This window comes from Medicago sativa, chromosome 5, assembly GCF_051527215.1.
Source record: "Medicago sativa cultivar Bolivia chromosome 5, Bolivia_mono, whole genome shotgun sequence".
NCBI lineage: Eukaryota > Viridiplantae > Streptophyta > Magnoliopsida > Fabales > Fabaceae > Medicago > Medicago sativa.
Window position 1 is genome coordinate 3,205,006 of NC_140753.1, and position 20,419 is coordinate 3,225,424.

The following is a 20,419-nucleotide window of genomic DNA, read 5'->3' on the forward strand; positions in this document are numbered from 1 at the left end:
ATCTTAAAAGTACTATTTATTCCGAAGGGACATATATTATCAAAGGGACTATGAACTTAAGACCATTCTTAATTCCGAAGGGACATTAAACCGGAAAGGGACTATGGTCTTAAGAACACTCTTAATTCCGAAGGGACAGAAAGGAGTAGAAAAAGGAGAAGGACTTGTTAAACAAGTCGAAGGAGGGAGAAGAGAGGAAAGACTCGTCAACACAAGTCAAGAAAGGGAGAAGAGAGAAAGAGTTCCCGACAACTCAATGAAACTCTTTGGTGTGTGGAATGCACTGTGTGAGCTCTCTATTTATAGAAAAAATTCACAACTAATAAGTGAGAAACTTTGGGAACAAGTAATACATTACTTTGTCATTAAGTAATTCACATATTAGATCTAGTACAAAAATATCTCAATTGAGTACCAAAAATATATTATATTATGTACCAAGATATATTTCAGATCAAACACTAAAATATATTAGATTGCCTACCCAAATATTTCAGATTGTGTTCCAAAATATTCTAGATTGCGTTCCAAAATATTTTAGCAAAACTTGGGGACTAAGAAATCACTTTCTAATAATGATTAAATTAATTATTATTATTTAATTATTAATTATTTAATTTATCATTTCCAAATAATAAAATATATATCAATATATATTTTTTCTCTAGTGCTTATGTACCCCCGTTAATTAGAGGTACACCTCCATTATATAAACACTACTAATGTGTGTGTTTCATCCTATGTGGGACTTCCACTTTTTTTCAATTCACACAACACTAATTCTACCCAACATGGGAATTTGTGTTTAGTCTTTTTACTCAATTTCCACACATGTTCCAACATTATTCATCTCATTAATGGTTACAATTAGTCCTTATGTGTAGGTCTTGCTAGTTTCAATTAGACATTAAAGATTTGCTCCCATCAATCCAACAAATGTGTTGGTCTAAAATGAAGATTTGCTAGTGTTAGTGTGTAAAAGTGAGAAGAAGAAAAAAGTGAGAAAACTCATACATATGTCTTCAATTTTTTGGTTATGAAGATTTGTGTTTGTTTGCAAGAATAAAAAAAGGTTATTTGGTCCAAAAGATTTTGCTCATTCAACAACATCAAAATTGTTATCATGATATTTTTTGTTGTTGGTCATGATATTTGCGGTGATAATTCGGATTCAAATTTAAGATTTTTATTTTACGTGTGTATAATTTTCAAGTGGTGTTTATTACTGGTCTAAAAAAAAATATGTTCAAGATAAAGTCAAGAACCATAATCCAAAGAATTGATAAATGTATATTTGGTGGGTAAAGTGTGTAACCCAATTAGTGTGACATCGAGTACATTACCATGTTTAATATTTTATTAAAAATGATTATCACCTACATGAAAACTTCTTTATTTTTTTTCCTCTCAAAAATAAAACTTCTTTATTTTTGCCAATACCAAAATTAAACTTGATTCATATTTTTTCAATATTAAAATAAAAAAGATATTGCAGGTCCCACTTGAGTGATTTCTGGTAGCCTGTTCTGTTGGTCCTAAAAAATGGGACCAATCCAATATAGTTAACTTATCCAAATTCCAAACCACGTAAGCTAAAAACAAGAATATTGACCCTATTTTATTAAATCGATAATTTACCCTCCTTAACGCGCTACGACCTAAAGCAAATTGCAAATCCTGGGTTGTTCTTTGCTTGACAACTCCGCCAACTAAATATTAATTAATTTTTTGAGGAAATGATGATCTATATTAATTAATGGAATAAAGATAACAATATAAAGAAAAGATTTTATTTACATCTATGATTAACACAAACAAAAAATAATAGTAAAATGCGTTGAATTAAATAAATATAGAGAAATAGAAGGAAATAGGAAGTCAGAGATTACACGTTTATGACTCAGCATATATACGCGGGCGTATATAATACTTCCTTTTTGATTTGGTTTGAAAAGGAAATGAATTATTCCCTCAAACAGGAAACTTTCCTTCCTATTAATTTCATATCACTTACTTCCCTCTTTTAAACCGTTGAAATTTTGAGGTTCCATTTCAGCTTCAAGCTTCAATGGCGTCTCAAGATTCAGCTGGAAAGACAAATGATCAGTCTAAAGTCTCCGCAATCGCCGGTGAAGGTGCCAAACCTCCTAATCACGCTTTTCTCAGTATCTGCAAATCTCTTGTCGCAGGTGGAGTCGCCGGTGGAGTGTGAGTTTCACTTCACTGTGTTTAATTCTTTGTTTTAGAGAAGAAGAAATTTGATTCTGTGTTTGTGATTTCCTTATACCGTTCTCTTCAATCCAACGATAAGTTCTTTAGTTTGATTATTCTGCATCTTCGTTCGAAATCATTGAATTTAATCTTCTGATTATTTAGGCCTTTCCATGTGAATCCCATTTTTCTGTTTCTGTATTTCCTACCGGGCCCGCCTTATTATATTATATTATATATTATGTTATTTATGTCTTTCAATATTTCCACGTGTGAATCTATTTTTTTTTTTTTATTTATTTGATGAGCTATTAATTATTTATTTTGGTACTCAATTTCATTGTTTACTCAATAATTTTGTGATATTTTTTATTACAAAGAAATCTCAAACTTTAAATGATTTTTGGACACAAATGTTGACATCAGACACTATATAAACCTACGTTTTCTCTCTATTTGGATGATGATGAGGAAAAAAACACTAGTTCTGTGTGTATTTTACGCGGTGTCTCTGGAATATGATGTCAACTTTTTGTGTCCAAATAACAACTCTTGAATGTCGATATGTCAGTCTTGATTACCAAGGTTGAAGAGCAAACTTTCAACCAAGTGATTTCTATAACAAAACTGGCGTCCAAATAACAACTTTGGTCTGAAATATGTAGTCAACTTTCTTCATAAATGCACATTCCAATTTACTCTTTTTATACAATTATTATTTTCAATAATTAAATGCCAAAGCGATATGTACATGTATAGATATAGTTTTGTATACAATCAATCTAAGTGGTTTTATCATTTACTGATTTGCTAGATCAGTATCCTTGAGATGAAAATCAAAACTAATGATATGATTACTAATATATGAATATCTTTTTGTGAATTATGTTTCATTTGGAAATTCCAAAAGCACGTCTAAACCAGTCCATCAATAGAGATAGATTGGCTCAAAAGTACTTCCAGCTGATTTTCAAAGATGCACTGTGTTTTGTGTTATGATTTTGCATTGTGATAGGTTGATGCATTTTTATATGCTTAAAATAGGCTCAAACTTTATATATATCTACTTTCTTTTACTTCTTTTATAGTTCACGAACAGCTGTGGCTCCTCTAGAGAGATTGAAGATTCTGCTGCAGGTAGTTCCCTTTAAGCTTATAGTACCATATGTTAGATATTTAATGTATTAACATAGGAGTGCAGAAAGCATTATTTTCTCCAATGTTTAAAGGTTTATTGTTGATTACTGGACTCAGGATCAGATGTATGTATAGACATATGATGTTATCTATTATTCATAAAGAAATGCATTTAAGAAAATGTGTGGATGGATGGCAGGGAGTATGAATTTCAGTTTGTTCCTTATATTACTTGTTGTTCAGTGAATAAGATCATTTTTAAAATGCAGGTTCAAAATCGTCACAATGTAAAATACAACGGAACAGTTCAGGGCTTAAAATATATATGGAAAACTGAGGGTTTTAGGGGAATGTTTAAAGGAAACGGAACCAATTGTGCTCGTATTATCCCAAATTCAGCAGTGAAGTTCTTTAGCTATGAGCAAGCATCTAAGTATGCTCTGCACATCATTTTTCTTTTCCATTAATCTTTGGTAAATTTGTTATTTCCATGTCCTTCTGATCACTGTTTTATACTAATGCAGTGGTATTCTAAGTCTCTATCGGTTGCAAACCGGAAATGGTACCGAAATCCTTCTCCCTTAATAATCTTTTATACATCTACTAGATGCTCCAACTCTAATAAAGCAGATAGAATATTTACTTTATCATGGTGTGGTGATCTGATTATTTTATTCTGTCAATTGGATGACACATTTTAATTTTTGCAACAATTTTTTTTTTATCTGAATATGGTTTTCTATCCATATTCAAGTTGTTAGCTCGATGTATCCTTCAATCTGCATTTTTATTCATATTATTGTGAGGGGTTTTACCTACCTTTCAAACTTCAAGGCTATGTCCATTGTCCACACTTTATTTTTATTTTTATTTTGCAGAAGAAGCTCAACTCACTCCTCTTCTGCGTCTTGGAGCTGGGGCATGTGCAGGAATCATTGCAATGTCCGCAACTTACCCGATGGACCTGGTGCGAGGACGCCTAACTGTACAGGTACTGTTAAAGAAAATTCTTTGTGAATTATTGTTTGTAGAATTTAAGGATTACTCATTGACTTGTTATCTTTGTTGGCCATTAAGTTTAATTCATTTTCAATGGTTAATTCTGCAGACAGAAGCATCTCCTCATCAATACAGAGGAATTTTTAATGCTCTTTCAACAGTCTTCCGGGAAGAAGGCGCTAGAGCATTGTATAAAGGATGGTTACCTTCAGTCATAGGAGTTGTAAGTAAATAAATATTGATTCTTGAAATCGATAGATTAGTACCAACCAAGCTTTTAATTTCATGTTTCTGTAACTATATATGTTGTCTGCAGATACCGTACGTGGGTTTAAATTTTTCTGTATATGAATCTCTAAAAGACTGGTTGATTAAAACAAAACCACTTGGAATTGCTCAAGACTCAGAGCTAAGTGTGACCACAAGGCTTGCATGTGGGGCTGCTGCTGGAACTATTGGCCAGACAGTGGCATACCCCCTTGATGTCATTCGCAGAAGAATGCAGATGGGAGGCTGGAAAGGCGCTGCTTCCGTTGTCACTGGTGACGGGAAGGGTAATCTTGAGTACACTGGCATGGTTGATGCATTCAGTAAAACTGTAAAGTATGAGGGATTTGGAGCTTTATACAAGGGCTTAGTACCCAATTCAGTCAAGGTTAGCTGATTAAACTTTTAGCCCATTTGCATTAATTAATTGCTTGTCATGTTTTATTGCTTAATGATTTAAATCATTTATCTAGGTGGGTAGGAGTAAACTTTTCAGTTAGACAGTTTTATCTTTTCCTAGAGAAATTTAGAATTTTAGATACAGTGGTATATGAAACTGCAAGGAAACAAAAACACGGGGAGTACAACTTTAGCACCAATTTTGTCTTAGTCATAGAACACAAAATTCAATTTATAGGATCAAATAGTAATAGTTAAAAAGTGGTTTATATGGAAGATCAGCATTTCAATTGCAATTCTTCTCTAATGGTTTCAGGTGGTCCCTTCCATAGCCATTGCCTTCGTGACATACGAGATGGTCAAAGACGTTCTAGGAGTTGAAATGAGAATATCTGACTGAAGAATTAGCAATTGTATGATCCTTAAGATTTGACATGTGATTTTTTTATATAAAATTGTAAAATGCTAGTATTTATCATTTTTTGTTAGAAAAAAAAAAAATATGCATATAGAAAACAGCAACGATAAATATTATTACTTCCACTGATTTTATGTAAATAATTAAAAATGAAATAACGATCCTAAGATGATATTCTTATGGATTAATTTCTTCGAAACTAAACTTTGATCAAAGATGTTGTTATTAGTGACTATTTTTCTGTCTCATTGGCATGCAAATATGGTGAGAAAGTGTACATTTCAACTAACTCACTTCATGTTCTTTACCCTCATTTTTAATATCAAATCCTTTAGATAGAAACAACGATCACGATGAAAGTCAACCAAAAAACAAAGTTGCCTTATTGCTTCCTTCTTGTTCTCTGCAAGGCTAACCAGATCATCATCCTTCTCTTTCAGTTTCTTTTCCAATTTCCCCATTTTCCTTTCAAACTGTGTCACTGTTTTCATCAAATTAATTTTCTCCCCTCCCTCCTTGCTCACATCAGCTTCTGATTTCCATACCTTCGCTTTTAGCGTCCTAATTTCATCCTCATAATCAACAATTTTTGCACCAAGCATTTTGTTTTCTTCCTCGTACTTTTGCTTTGTCAATTTGTAACTGTGTTTGTTTTCGTTATTTAGTTGTTCTGCTACGTGGATCGTCCGATGCAATATATGTATATTATCTTCCATTTCCTGTCGATATCCTTCTGCTAACTCGTCCATTGTACTTTCCATTAATTGTTTATTCAACTTCGAAAATTCCTTTTGGCTTTCTTCATTTTGTAACTCTAACTCGATTTTCTGTTTCTGCAAAGTTTTTATCTCACACATTGCATTTCTTAGTTGTTCTTCCAAATCGTTTTCTTTGCTGAATCGAGATTCCAAATCCTTTATCCTTTCAATGAAACATTGTTTCTCTTTTAGCAGACTTTGTTTAGCTGTAACAGTTTCAGCTAAATTCTCCTCCAAATGGCTTTGTTCATTTTGTAACTCGATTTTCTGTTTCTGCAAAGTGTTTATCTCACACATTGCATTTCTTAATTGTTCTTCCAAACCGTTTTCTTTGCTGCATCGAGATTCCAAATCCTTTATCCTTTCAATGAAACATTGTTTCTCTTTTAGCAGACTTTGTTTAGCTGTAACAGTTTCAGCTAAATTCTCCTCCAAATGGCTTTGTTCATTTTGTAATTCGATTTTCTGTTTCTGCAAAGTGTTTATCTCACACATTGCATTTCTTAATTGTTCTTCCAAATCGTTTTCTTTGCTGCATCGAGATTCCAAATCCTTTATCCTTTCAATGAAACATTGTTTCTCTTTTAGCAGACTTTGTTTAGCTGTAACAGTTTCAGCTAAATTCTCCTCCAAATGGCTTTGTTCATTTTGTAACTCGATTTTCTGTTTCTGCAAAGTGTTTATCTCACACATTGCATTTCTTAATTGTTCTTCCAAATCGTTTTCTTTGCTGCATCGAGAATCCAAATCCTTTATCCTTTCAATGAAACATTGTTTCTCTTTTAGCAGACTTTGTTTAGCTGTAACAGTTTCAGCTAAATTCTCCTCCAAATGGCTTTGTTCATTTTGTAACTCTAACTCGATTTTCTGTTTCTGCAAAGTGTTTATCTCACACAGTGCATTTCTTAATTGTTCTTCCAAATTGTTTTCTTTGCTGCATTGAGATTCCAAATCCTTTATCCTTTCAATGAAACATTGTTTCTCTTTTAGCAGACTTTGTTTAGCTGTAATAGTTTCAGCTAAATTCTCCTCCAAATGGCTTTGTTCATTTTGTAACTCTAACTCGATTTTCTGTTCCTGCAAAGTGTTTATCTCACACATTGCATTTCTTAATTGCTCTTCCAAATCGTTTTCTTTGCTGCATTGAGATTCCAAATCCTTTATCCTTTCAATGAAACATTGTTTCTCTTTTAGCAGACTTTGTTTAGCTGCAACAGTTTCAGCTAAACTCTCCTCCAAAAAATTTATCTCAATCAAATATTGTGAAACTTTTTCCCTCTCATTTTCTAAACGAGCTTCCAATTCTGTGTTTTTGTTGCATACAGACTCAAAGCTTTGTTGCATGGAATTAATCTGATCAGTGAATTCCTTCTTTCGATTCAATGCTTCATTTCTAGAACGTTTCATTTTTTCTTCAACTTTTCCTTTGTTATTACGAAGAGATTTAGCTTCTTGTTCGAGCTTGTTAATTCGTGCCATCAAATCCGAAGTTTTGGACATTGCATGTTCCTCGTTGTTCTTGAGTTTTTCATTTAACGCTGACACTGCTTTTTCAAGTTCAGCATTCTTTGCGCGTAGCTGTTTCACTTCATGTGCTTCAAATTCATTTGTTTCTGTCGATTTTTGAGTCTTGAGAGCTTCAAGAGTATTGACAAATGAAGAATAACGTCCCCTTTGTGATATTCTTTTGTTGAAATCTGAATGATCAAATTCTGTATCATCTGAAGAAAAGTATCCTGTGTCATCTGAACTGGAGGAAGAGAGGGAAGAAACCCTCTTTACTCTACGAGGAGGTGCTTTCATATACTCTCTGGTAAGACGACCGTACAGTGCATACAGTGACTGGTACTGATTGTAGAAGTCCTCAATTAGTCTCACAAGTTCTGTCTTTTTCCTTAAATTGTCTTCTTTTTTTCTTTGGTCTTCACTCGTAATTAGCTTTAAGACTCTTGAGAGATTGTTTTCAATATCTGCATGAAAATGAGAAATAAATCTTGTTATATTTACTTTAGATCTTGATGGATATATAGATATTCACAAGTTTGAAGATGTCACTGACTTGCAATGTGTAATGTAAAAAGAGTAGGCTAACCATTAGGCGAAGTTTGTTATTAATCTTAATGCTCTGGAAAACAAACTAGTAATAAAAACTAACTGCAGAATGTTTTCCTACTCTCTTTTTTTTGATGAAAAAATGACTTGTAACATGTCATTAATCAGATTGTGTTCAATACAATGTGATATATCAACCAAAAAAGCTAGCTGAAATTGTGATCGCCTTAGCAAGGTTATGGACAACCTCATTCACTTGTCTTTGTCTCCAATAAACTCGACACTCGAGTTGCTATAGTAATTGGAAGAGAAAAAAATTGACAATTGCTAATAATATCCCCAAACTCTAACATCTGGTTAGTGGATAAAAATATATCAACCACTACTGCTGAGTCCGGTTCAAAATCAACCGGTCCTAAGTTAAGTTTATGAGCCCAGCTGAGAACGGAAAGAATGTTAAGAGCTTCATCGACATGAATAGCACACTTAGGCAAAAACCACTCTGTTCAAGAATATATGCACCAGAATCATCTCTTAAGATATTACACCAATTCCAACTGGTTTAGTGCATTTAATCCGGCAGGGTAACAACATTTTCCACCTGTAAGTATCAATAGCAGTCTTAGGCTGTAATATAATTATCCAAAACACTTTTCAATCTAGGGTTAAATAATTTTTGGTCCGCTTGAGGTATTACCTCAATGGTAAGAGCGTAACATTGTAACCTCGAGATGAGTTCAAAGCCCTTAGGGACGGTTGTAAAATGGCAATTAATGCCACTTTAATTAATAAAAAATTCCACCTTCCCCAGTTTTTTTTTAAATTAAGTTTTTGTGGTCTAAATATGTATCATTTTTTGTTTGTAGTTCCTCTAAAAAAATTCTTCAAACAATGGTTCTCCAAATATTTTCCATCAGCAATTTTGATTATTGTTGTTAAAATAAGTTAAACGTGACACAATTTGGAGGGATTATAAATGAAAGATGATATATTTATAGGGGTAAAAGAAAATATATAATTTTTTGTCCCTATAAATATATCATCTTTTGTTTGTAGTCCTCTATTCAGTGTCATATGTGCAACCTTTAACAATTATGACCAAATTTGGTGATAGAAAATATTAGGTGAACCATTGTTCGAAGAAATTTTTAGAGGGAATAAAAACGAAAAATGGTATGTTTATAATGATAAAAAAAAACCTATTTAACTGTATGAAGCACGAACACCGGACATGACACTGACACAAACACGTCGACACCAATACAATTTTGAAAACATGACATAATTCAATACAATCACAAGTGTCGGTGTTGGACACCGAGACACACCTTCAATATGAAGTGTCAGTGTGATAGAGATTTAGCCCTTCAATCCATTAGTGAAGACTTTAGCAACCAATTTATAAATCACAATAACAATAAGTCTTCGATCTTTCTTTGAAATTTGTTCATCCTCTTTAGGAATAAGAGCAATGTTGGTTAGATTGAGGGTGGAGAGAAAAGTACCTGTTGTTAACCAAGAGTAGGACTCCTGAAAATTTTCTTGACCGATCAAAGGCCAAAAATACTGATAAAAGTCTGGATTAAATCTGTCAGGACCCGGATACTTATCTAGCTTCATAGAAAACATGGCATCTCTGAACTCATCAATGGTAAACAATGTAGTGAGGTTGGTGTTAGCATCTGCTGAGATAGAAGGATTAATAGCATCTAGAACCGGATATAAGATGTTTATCGGCTTATGAAAGATCTCTGCAAAGTAATCTCGAGGCACATTACATAAGACTAAACTATCCTTGAAACGGGTACTAGGTGTGTTCACTAAGGAAGTAAGACGGTTAATCTTCCGTCTAGAGGTCGCAGCCGCATGAAAAAATCTAGTGTTCAAGTCACCCTCCCAGAACCAACGCGTCTTAGCTCGTTTTCTCCAAAAAGTGTCTTCCTTCACCAATAAATGAGACATACATTTCCTCAGAGCATTAAAATACTTAATATTGCCAGCATGAACCTGACATAGAACACAATCCAACTTCCTTCTACAATTATCAATATCATGTTTGAGATGTAGAAAATGGTTTCTATTCCAAAGTGAGATATCTGCAACACACATACTCAACTTGGCTGATACGTCATTCTCACCATAAGAGTGCCGTTTGTTACAAACAAAGTTATGAAATTTTGGATCAATCAACCAAGCATTTTCGAACTTGAATCTATTATGGACTCTACTAGCTGTGGACTCAGGTTCTCTGATCAACATAATGGGACACTGATCCTAAGCAGGCATAGACAGATTTTCCAAAGTAACATTAGGCAAAAGATTAAGGTAGGATATAGCACATCCACTTGAATCTACAAATTGTTGATGGGATAATTAAGTGGTTCGACTCAAATGATCAATGAACTTCGTTTATAGGGAGCAAGGACAAATTGTTCGGGAGAACCGGAATTCAAATCTTGACTGAAACAATCAATGGTCTTGTTTTAGTTAATTCTCTGTCAAACTTCATATTACCAAAGTCTCTTTCCTATGAGAATTGAGGATTAAAACCAACAAAAAACAATGTTGGAAAAAAACCACCTTAAAAAATCATTGGAATGTGAGCAAATTTTAATGAACGTGCATCCAAACACACGCCTATATGTATTTTGAGTTCAAACGTATTTACTTTTACATTTTAAAATTGCAATAGGGCAAACCAATCATACTGGTTAAAGCAATTTGTGGTATTTCAAATCATTTGTAGCACACTGGTATGATGTTTCACAAGAAAGAATATTGTGCACCTGTTTTGGTTCTTCTGAGCTCTTCAGAATTTTCAGGACAAATTTGACTCCCAAAAGACTTAGATAATTCCCTCAAGTGGCGCTTGATCATCCTTTAAACATGGGACAATCCAAAAGATTAAGTTCAAATGTAAATGTCCTGCTATGAACTCTTCATTTTCTCTGCTATTGCATAGGAATCCTGAAATTAAGAATTGAAAACATACATGACAAATTTAAAGGCAAATTTTAAATGAGAAAGAGGACTTGCACCATTAGTGTAAATTAGTTTTACATTGACATCTAGTGAAAATTTATCATTTTGCGGCTATTTTTAACTTGGAGTTACAAAAGTAGCTTGTTTGACATATCACAAGTTCTCGTTCCATGCATGCATTTGATATTATCAATGCCCTAGTCGAATCCATACGAAATAAGCACGGAATCTATACAAATGGTGATGAATACACATGAACATGTATATCATCATCATTCTCAAAAACATGTAATGGTGACAAGTTACAATGTGTGAAGAGACCATAGCCGTGACGTGACATAGATTTTTAATCTACAATCTATTGAATCCATCTTCAAAAAATTTAGTCACCATTTTCTGGTCAGCTTTTAAAAATGACAAAATGGATACAAAATCATAACAGAAATTTAAGTATTTCATGAATTCGTTAATTTTCATAACCTCAAACGTTATACTTTTTATACTTTTGTTACATATTACATTAATCATTCCGTGTTTCATATGCAAAAATCATTCCAAGCAAATGGGAGGACACATTTCCTTCAACGAAATGTAAATTAATGAAGCATATGACATAACAAATCCAAATAAATTTCCTTTTTAATCAGATATATAGAAACAAAATGAAAATCGTTACAGTACCTGGGAAATGGAAGTCGATTTCCAACAACCCGATTGGATTCAGAAATATTGAAAAGAAAAAGGATAAAATAGATGGCAAATAAAAAAATCATAAAAAATTGTAAAAAAAAAATATCATAAAAAAAACAGTAATTTTAGGGTTGAAATAAAACAAAAATAAAATAAAGGGGTTTTTTTGAAAGAAAAATAAAATAAAAGGTTGTCTAATAAAGTAATAAGTTTAAAGTAATTTTGCTCAAAAAAAAAAGTTTAAAGTTATTTTACACTCATATTAGAGAATACCACAATTGATGTGTTTTCAAACACATTAAATAACGTGGCAAGAAATTATGTACTATAAAATAACTTTACAGCGTGCATATCAATTAAATTATATATTGTTATTATCATCGAAAAATTATTACGGTTGATTCCTTCTCAAAGATGCCATGGTGAAAATCTTGTTTTTTTCTTCAAATAAATTTTTACGGTTGATTCCTTCTCAAAGATGCCATGGTGAAAATCTTGTTTTTTTCTTCAAATAAATTTGGAGGCTACTTCTACGGTACACCCGCAAATTAAGGTGTACCGGTACTCTTACTTCAAAAATCTATAAATTAACTATCATTTTTATGAAATAAAGAGCTATTTGTATTTTAGAAAATATCATTTCATTGTTTATAAAAATCATACTAATTTTTTACATTTTATTGTAAAAAATAATCATAATTCTCTATTATGAGTGCTAAAAATTCAGAAAAATTAAATTTTATTTCGTCGACGTTTTTGATAAATAAGATTTAATTATTATAATTATAGGTGATAGAAAACAATTTTTCTCTTCAAAAAATAACACATTTAACTATTAATTTAGTGATTTGGTGTACCAATACACTCAAATCTTTAGGTGTACCATAGAATTTACCTTATAATATTATGAGTACTGATATTTAAACATCTAAAATGTAACAACCTTTATGACTTATATAAAATCACACTCAAAACAACTCTAAGATTTTTATAATAATTTCCATTGGTTTTATAAGTTGTATAACAAGTGGCAAAATAATTTCAATTCAATTAGTGCTTGCGAAAAATCCAAACATGTAATGTTTGGTATACATGGCTCCTACACCTCGATTAAACCTACAATCATCACAACACATAAATGGGGAAGTGTTTTACAGAGGTTATAAATAGGTAGCTCACAAACAGAGATAGTAACCTGACATTTTATTCTTTAGTTTTGAATGTTAAGCTTAGGCCGTGCAATAATAGATACCACAACACGTGAATAGAGGTGAAAGCATACAAACTTGAGATTACCTTCAGCAAAATCAACCAGCAAAAAAATCAGGTGTTTAGAATTTAAACATGTAACACAGTAAAGTTGTAGTTATGAACATATGTACACTCAATAATTGACTTTTGGTACCGACCTTACACATTTCCTTAATGACGAAAATCACAAGTTACAACCATGACTTTCAATTCACAATTTTAGGAAAGTAGATTTTTCTCAAATGTTGTTCTCTGTTGCATACTTTTTCTTAAATAAGAAACTACATTTCTCTGTTACAAACTTTAATAACCCAAAATTGACTTAGCTGCTTAACTTAAGCTACAGTATTTGCCGGGTTATACAAGAATGGAATCATGCCAAGCTACAAGATACTCTTATTCATCAGCATTAGACAATTTTTGCTTCTTCCATTTGTAAGCGGCTTCCATGATCTTGAGATTGGTTGAATGTGTTTCCTCGGGGAATAGATAGTCGATAAATTCTTCCATTCTGCAAAATCAAATTGAGAAGAATGAAGTAGGAAAAAAGACAGAGAAAAATAAATTGTTTTATTAACAAATTTAACACAGGATATCATAGTCAACAAGCCAAGCCTAATGCTAACGATACCAGAAACTAGCAGTGACAAAATTGCAAACAAGGCCATATAAACTAACCCTTGGAAACCACTCAAAGACAAACAATGAGTTAGTTACATACCTAGAAGAACCATCTTCAGTAGAAACTTGTCTTCTCTTCTTGAGCTTCTTGGGCAGCTTAGACTGGACTAAGCTGACATCACCTAGCTCCCCAGATGAAGCCTCCAAGTTGAGCCATTTCTCTAATAGCATTGCCCTTTCTTCTTTTAAATCTGGAGCTGATGATCTGAAGTGGTTTAGAGCATCCTCAAACACCTCTAAACAGGCACAAAACAAAATATGAAGAGAATCAGAAAATTATTATGTTGCAGTTCAAACAAAACATACAATCATGATTTATAGCATGAGCATAAAGCTGTGATCACATACTTCTCACACGCTGAAGGCACTGCTCCTTTTGTTCTTGTTCCGATAATTCTAAACTCTCATCTATAGCTGTTGCTTCAAACTCTGCATAGCTCTGCCATACCTTCAAGTGCTTTGTTCGATCAAGAAGCCTTTCATAAAGCGCTCTTGCTCTATCAAATTCACACTCGGCAGTTTCAAAATCAATGTATGCCTGTTATTAACAATTTTACAGTTAGGTTATGACCACCATGCATAGATGGTTCATAGATATGGTATGCATCAGAAGATGACAACAAAGGAGAAAGAGAAATCACATTAAGGCACGGCACAACTATATTAGAAGCTTCCATAGGATAGAAATGCTATGGGTGGGAGGGAGGGAGGGAGGGGGGGGGGGGGGGTGGGGGGCGTGAATTGGTAATAAGTGCTGAGTTGCCAAGTTCGTTAGGCCATGCAGCATTAGTGGGGAGGGGTGAAGGATAGGAAACTAGTAGAGGTAAGAGTTGAGATATTGACATCTATTTTGGTGATAGCCTGATATTTGGCTCTTGTACAGTAAATAAATAAATAAATAAATTTTATGTGTACCTTCCACAACAACTCAGGCATGTCCAATGCTGGTTGGGCAATTGCAAGCTCAAATATTGCTCTAGCTCGTTCAGTCTCAGCTAAAGATCTCTCTAGTTCTGCATACTTGCTCCATGCATAGCAATTTTCAGGTGACCACTCCAAATACTTTTCATATAGTTTTCTGCATCGATCTATATTACCAAGCTGCAGTTCTATCTCTATATACTTCTTAAATATCTGTTGACAAAGATAAAAGGCATATGTGAAGTTAACTAGGCAGCAATGAAAATAAGCAGTATAATACTTTCATCTAGATAGATATTAGTATGTTACCTTATCTTTAGGAGCCTTTCCAATAGCATTCCCTAATATTTGACGAGCACCCGTGAGATTCAGCTGACGTATTTCAAACTGGGCTGCTAGAAGCCATATCTTTGCAAATGAGAACTTCTGGTGAGGTATCTGGTTGAGACACTCCCTAAAGAAATGAAAGTAGTGTCAATACTTAGTAGGATAATACTGCAATGGTAAATATAATAATTTTTTCGAGTTACTTTAGTAAAAGATGGCAATAGAGCTGGACCAGAAAAGGTTAAACTAGAAAGTCAATGGACAAAGATGAGAAATCAGAGTCAAATGTGATTGTAGAATCTAGAGTAAAAAAGTAGTACAGAAACATATATCTTGAATACCCGTGATGGCAATAGAACTCAACCAGGAAAGGTAAAAAAAAAACAGCAAGTCAATCTCTGAATCAAATGTGGCTGAAGAATCAAGAGCAAAGAAGTTGTACAGGAACATATATCTTACATTCAAGTCTAAAACCTAGTCCAAGTCTAAAACCTCTCCAATCTCCTCCTAATCTTAATATGCACTATCCACTATTCTATCTATCAAACTGTTGATAGATTTTTTATTTTGAAAACTTGGTATCAACCTGTTGATAGATGGTCAACAAAACTTAATAATATGTTAATTTCTTTAGAAAATTAATTACTAACATGAGTGGAACAACAGAAATTAATACTCCCCCCGTTTCACAATGAGTGTCGTTTAAGGTTTTGGCAAACAGATTAAGAAATGGAATGAAATAATCATTAGACATAATACTTTTACTAAACCGCCCTTACTTTATAAGAAAAAGACAAACTTAAAGTTGTATAGAAAATTGTGTGAGAGAGAAGTTGGGAGTATTTATTGAGGGTAAAGTTGGAAGTAAGAAATTAAAGTTGTATTGGAAATGTAAAGTGACATTCATTTTGAAACAAATTTTTTGGCTAAAGTGACACTCATTTTGAAACGGAGGGAGTAATATGTTGATTTCTTTAGAAAATTTATTACTAACATGTGTGGAGCGAAGTTCTACAGAGAGGGCAACTAGGATGAGCACTAAGCCACATATCAAGCACTCAGAATGATAAACATGTTGATATTCTGTTAACACCTTCACCATTTCATTATCTAGGAAAATACTCAAACATATGCAGTATTCCTTCTTATTCTCGAAACCAGTACCATCAAAACCATAAAGTTTCAAATCAATCCCAATGCTCCCAGCCAATGCAAACCAAGCCCAATTTATCAATTCAAGAAAACCAATGTACTATGGAATCCCACCACTTATGTTTTTTGGGAAAACAATCATAGGGTCTATTTTTATGGATCACGCAACAGTTATGACTAAAGCCCACAAGAAATGTATCTTACCACGTTGAGCATCTATCTTAACTTAATAGTTGAAATAAAAATAGGAATCGGAGAATGAATAATAGGGTCTCGTCTTAACATTTTACTAGAGGAAAACATAATTCAAACATAAAGTCAAGGTTTTAAATTTTGGAGTCACCACTCTAAGTTGAGAGCCTTACCTAACTAACTAACTACTACTTGAGGGTTAATCAAAGACCAATAAAAAACAGATACTGTGTTATATATTAGAGTAAAAACCACTATATACACTGGTTTACTGTTTCATTCCTCACATAAAAAACCACTATTTTATCTACACTATAAATTAGCCACTACACATCTTTTTCTTCTGAAAATATGCACAGATTATAAATCATCTTAGCACATATCAACTCCGAGCATGAATTATTAATTCAATCGGCATTCAACAAGCAAAAACCAGAAGCAATTATAGAAAAAACCAACACCGGTCTCCTACTCTATTTGACATCTTTCATTCCACATGAACACTCCAGTATCCACACTCCTAAACCTATATACACACTCCTAAATTTGATTGATTAAAGGGATCGCATAATAAAAGACTCCAATATCAAAAGCACAACAAAAATAGGTCCACAAGGACAGCAAAACTCAAAAAGCATTGCTTATCAAAGAAAGCAATCACAGTGACCAACTGAATCACAAACTGAGAGAAATTTAACAAATAAAAAAACACTTAATAAAGAAAGCAGTTGCAACTTTGATATCTAGCTTGTAAGAACGCTAGACCTTAAGGTACTAGCACTTCAACTTTGGATCAATTATAGACAAATCTAATTTAAAACTAGTATAACTGAACTAAAACAAAATTGTACAGAATAGCCAAGAATTGCTAACAATCAAGTTGAAATAACAGTAGCACATATTCTCTAACATCAACCAGGTACCTATAGTCATTATTAATATGTAATAAAAATTAAAAGTGAGCGTAATTAAACCATTCTAAAAGAGGCTATTTTAATGTATGCAAAATCATTTAGCCCAGAAAAGATCATAAAGCTCTTGCATCAAACAAAGAGGAGGCAAAAACAAAACCACTGCTCTAAAAACAGTATCCCATCCTAAGAACCGTGAATGAATCAAAACCCACAACCTCATTGGTATAAAAAGCTTACAGTGATTTTCACTGAACAATATACTATTAGACTAGCAAGATTTTCAGGAAAGATACCCCGTAAAAAATATGCTTACAATACAGGAAAAGCATGGACAGAAAGTACTACAAATCCAACAAAACAGAGATTTAAATAAAATGCTTGGAAGTTCACAAAAGGCTGCTTACTTGTACACATCTCTTGTTCGCTCCATGTCTCCAGCATCGAGTTCTTCATAGAGTGCATAATTAATCCTAAGTTATACACAGACAAATAATAAATACCACAAGAAAATGCAAAATCAATAAATAATAAATAAACAAACAGATAACAAAACAGAATTCAAATCAAACATACCACAAATAAATATAGCGCTGCCAGTATCGCTTCTCCTCAGCTGGAGGAACATTAGCTATAGCTCTCTCATAAACCTCCCTAGTTCTTTCCTTATTCCCGACACTCTCTTCCAATCTTATATAATCAAACCACGAATCATAATTCAACGGATTTTTCCTCACTTCATCTTCATACTGAAACCTTCTCTTCCCAACAATAGCATCCTCAATCCCTTCCCTATCACCATACTGTTTCTCAAATGCCACAAACTTCCGGTACAAATCCTCAGCCCTCCCCTTCGGAATATGATCAAGTGCAAATTTATAAATACACCTAGCACGCTCTGCCTCCTTACACCTTTCCTCAAACTCCGCAAACGCCACAAAAAGCAGCTCTGCTTCCTCATCATCCGCTAGCTTCTCCACCGCTCTCTCATAAACATTCCTCGCCTTAGGAACCTCGCCATTCTTCATCTCAAACTTCGCATAGCGTATCCAAGCACCAACCCTAGGATGACACAAAACAAATCTCTCGAAAATCCCTCTCGCTCGTTCAATCTCGTTATATCTCAGCTCAAATTTTATATAAGATAACCATCCTTGCTGATCCGGCATCCATTTCATCCATCTCTCGAAAACCTGCCTCGCCCCAGCGACATTGCCAAGCATCTCCTCCATATGAATATACTTATACCACAACTGATCCACCCGCGGCAAGAGAGTAACCGCGCGATCCCAAACATTCCTCGCATGATTAATAAACTTATTCTTCATCTCAACTTCAGCATACTTCAACCACAGAGTATGATTCTTATAATCAACTTCCAATGCTCGTTCCCAAACCGAACGCGCACGTGTAAAATCCTTCTGCGACTCTTCCCACTGTGCATACTTAATCCAAACACTGACATTCCACCGAACTCTCCGGATTAAATCCTCGAATTCCTTTCTTTTCCGGAGACGATACTCGCCGAGTTCGGTTGAATCGGTGATTTTCTGTTTCGGAGGACGGATCTCGGCTTCTTGACGCTCCCTAGCTTCACGAAGAATTTGCTCCGCTGTGATTTGAATTGGAGCGGGGGTTTTGTTCTTAACCCTAGTTGGACGTGGAAGCTTGACTTCGGTGTCTTTTCGAGTGAGATAACCTAGGGTTGGGTCTGCATCTTTGGAAGAAGACATGGCTAAGGTTTGGAAAACCCTAACGATAGAGAAAGAGGAAGAAGACGATACAGGAAAAGAAGAAGAATGTGTATTTGTTGAAGGTGTAAATCTGATTCAAAGAGGTTTATTGGTGGGCTTTTGGGCTCAAAAACATTTAATGGTTAATTGGGCTTTTACTCAAACTTAAAGTTTCTTTTCCCACCCTTCTCACTTGTTTCGATTATGAGATCTGAAATGTTGCAATGTTGCATGTGTTGAAGAATGTATTCAACGTGTTTTTATATTGTTAGAATTATATCATTCAAAATATTTTAGGGTGTATGGGAAAGCCCGAATAATGAATAAAGAAAATCTCATTCTTTAATTTTATGTGATTGAAAATTAAAAACTATGTAGTTTTAGGGTAGAAAATGTTTGTGCGTTGGTTGATTTTAAAGAAAGTATTTGTGTTGCGATAATTTTGATGATACAAAAGTTGTTGATTTAATGAAAAAATATATATATTGAATGCAAACAATAGATTGCTGTGAGTTTGTTTGATTTGCTTTAAAAGTAATTTTGAGAACAATCAAATTGTACAATTTACGATCTGACAACTCGATGATTAAAAATAGGGTGAATAGTGTTTTTCACCCCTGTAATATAGACCATTTCCGGTTTTCACCCTTATGAAATTTTCGGTCCGGTTTGCACCCTTGTAAAAAAAAAATTCCGGAAAACACCCCTCCCCCATCCAGCTCATCAAAATTGCCTATGTGGCGCTGACTTGGCTTTTTCTTTTTGTTTTTTTTTAAATTTTTTTGCTTGCCACATCAGATATTATTATTAAAAAATTTAAAAATAATAAAAATTAATTAAAAAGTAAAATAGTAATTTAAAAAACATTGAAAATTACTTTTTGAAAAAAAAAATTAATTTTTTTTTTGAAAAATTCTTAAATTTTTTTTTGTAAAAAATTCTTAAATTTTTTTTTATTATCAAAATTTTTACGACTTTTTTATTCTGTAATTTTTATTTTCAAAATATTAAAAAGGTAAATTCATAAAAAAAAAAAAATTTACAAAAAAAAATTTCTGGGAAAAAAGTTAATTAAAAAAATTTTGATAATAAAAAATCTGGAATTAATTTTCAAAAAAATCTGAATTTAAATTGTAACACATTATTCCTTTTTCGAACAAAAATATTTAAAAAAAATCAGGAATTTAAATTTCAATATACAAAAAAGGCAAATGATTTTACGAAATTTTTTTAAAAAAACTTTTCGAATCTGGAACTTTTTTTCGAAAAGCCAAAACTTTTCGAAAAACTTTTTTAAAAATCTGGAATTTTTCGATTCTGAAATAGAATTTTTTTTTC

General features: G+C 33.2%; 3 protein-coding genes across 6 annotated transcripts; 1 reads left to right on the forward strand and 2 right to left on the reverse strand.

Moving 5' to 3' along the window:
- The first annotated feature begins 1,939 nt into the window (after positions 1–1,939).
- On the forward strand, positions 1,940–5,630 carry LOC146919180 (mitochondrial adenine nucleotide transporter ADNT1-like). 3 transcript variants are annotated; one of them, XM_085712435.1, is made up of 8 exons: positions 1,940–2,208; positions 3,300–3,378; positions 3,618–3,781; positions 3,873–3,910; positions 4,227–4,339; positions 4,457–4,570; positions 4,664–5,002; positions 5,330–5,630. In XM_085712435.1, exons 1-8 carry the CDS (start codon positions 2,069–2,071, stop codon positions 5,411–5,413), a joined length of 1,071 nt encoding a protein of 356 aa, XP_085568561.1. In that variant the 5' UTR covers positions 1,940–2,068; the 3' UTR covers positions 5,414–5,630. The 3 variants fall into 3 exon arrangements, with proteins under 3 accessions (XP_085568561.1, XP_085568560.1, XP_085568559.1); XM_085712434.1 differs by having other exon boundaries at positions 3,300–3,348; positions 3,466–3,781; XM_085712433.1 differs by having other exon boundaries at positions 3,300–3,348.
- LOC146919181 (uncharacterized) lies at positions 5,620–12,194 on the reverse strand. Of its 2 annotated transcripts, XM_085712432.1 has the most exons (3): positions 11,905–12,194; positions 11,028–11,208; positions 5,620–8,159 (listed from the first exon to the last, which is right to left on the reverse strand). In XM_085712432.1, the coding sequence occupies exons 2-3, from the start codon at positions 11,116–11,118 to the stop codon at positions 5,722–5,724; spliced, it is 2,529 nt and encodes an 842-aa protein (XP_085568558.1). In that variant the 5' UTR covers positions 11,119–11,208; positions 11,905–12,194; the 3' UTR covers positions 5,620–5,721. The 2 variants fall into 2 exon arrangements, with proteins under 2 accessions (XP_085568558.1, XP_085568557.1); XM_085712431.1 differs by lacking the exons at positions 11,028–11,208; positions 11,905–12,194 and adding an exon at positions 9,747–10,648.
- Positions 12,195–13,220: 1,026 nt separating this feature from the next.
- Positions 13,221–19,151, reverse strand: LOC146919182 (uncharacterized). The gene is made up of 7 exons (XM_085712436.1): positions 17,925–19,151; positions 17,756–17,821; positions 15,076–15,220; positions 14,761–14,979; positions 14,194–14,383; positions 13,886–14,081; positions 13,221–13,675 (listed from the first exon to the last, which is right to left on the reverse strand). The coding sequence occupies exons 1-7, from the start codon at positions 19,079–19,081 to the stop codon at positions 13,561–13,563; spliced, it is 2,088 nt and encodes a 695-aa protein (XP_085568562.1). The 5' UTR covers positions 19,082–19,151; the 3' UTR covers positions 13,221–13,560.
- Between the last annotated feature and the right edge of the window lie 1,268 nt (positions 19,152–20,419).

Coding starts and splice junctions, on each gene's coding strand:
- LOC146919180 (XM_085712435.1), top strand. CDS start 2,069: ATGGCGTCTCAAGATTCAGCTGGAAAGACAAATGATCAGTCTAAAGTC. Junction 3,911..4,226: donor TCGGTTGCAAACCGGAAATG/GTACCGAAATCC, acceptor TTTATTTTGCAG/AAGAAGCTCAACTCACTCCT. Junction 5,003..5,329: donor TAGTACCCAATTCAGTCAAG/GTTAGCTGATTA, acceptor TAATGGTTTCAG/GTGGTCCCTTCCATAGCCAT.
- LOC146919182 (XM_085712436.1), bottom strand. CDS start 19,081: ATGTCTTCTTCCAAAGATGCAGACCCAACCCTAGGTTATCTCACTCGA. Junction 14,980..15,075: donor GAAAGGCTCCTAAAGATAAG/GTAACATACTAA, acceptor CTTTGTCAACAG/ATATTTAAGAAGTATATAGA. Junction 13,676..13,885: donor ACTGAAGATGGTTCTTCTAG/GTATGTAACTAA, acceptor TTGATTTTGCAG/AATGGAAGAATTTATCGACT.
- LOC146919181 (XM_085712431.1), bottom strand. CDS start 10,500: ATGTTGATCAGAGAACCTGAGTCCACAGCTAGTAGAGTCCATAATAGA. Junction 8,160..9,746: donor CTACTCTTGGTTAACAACAG/GTACTTTTCTCT, acceptor ATTTTCATGCAG/ATATTGAAAACAATCTCTCA.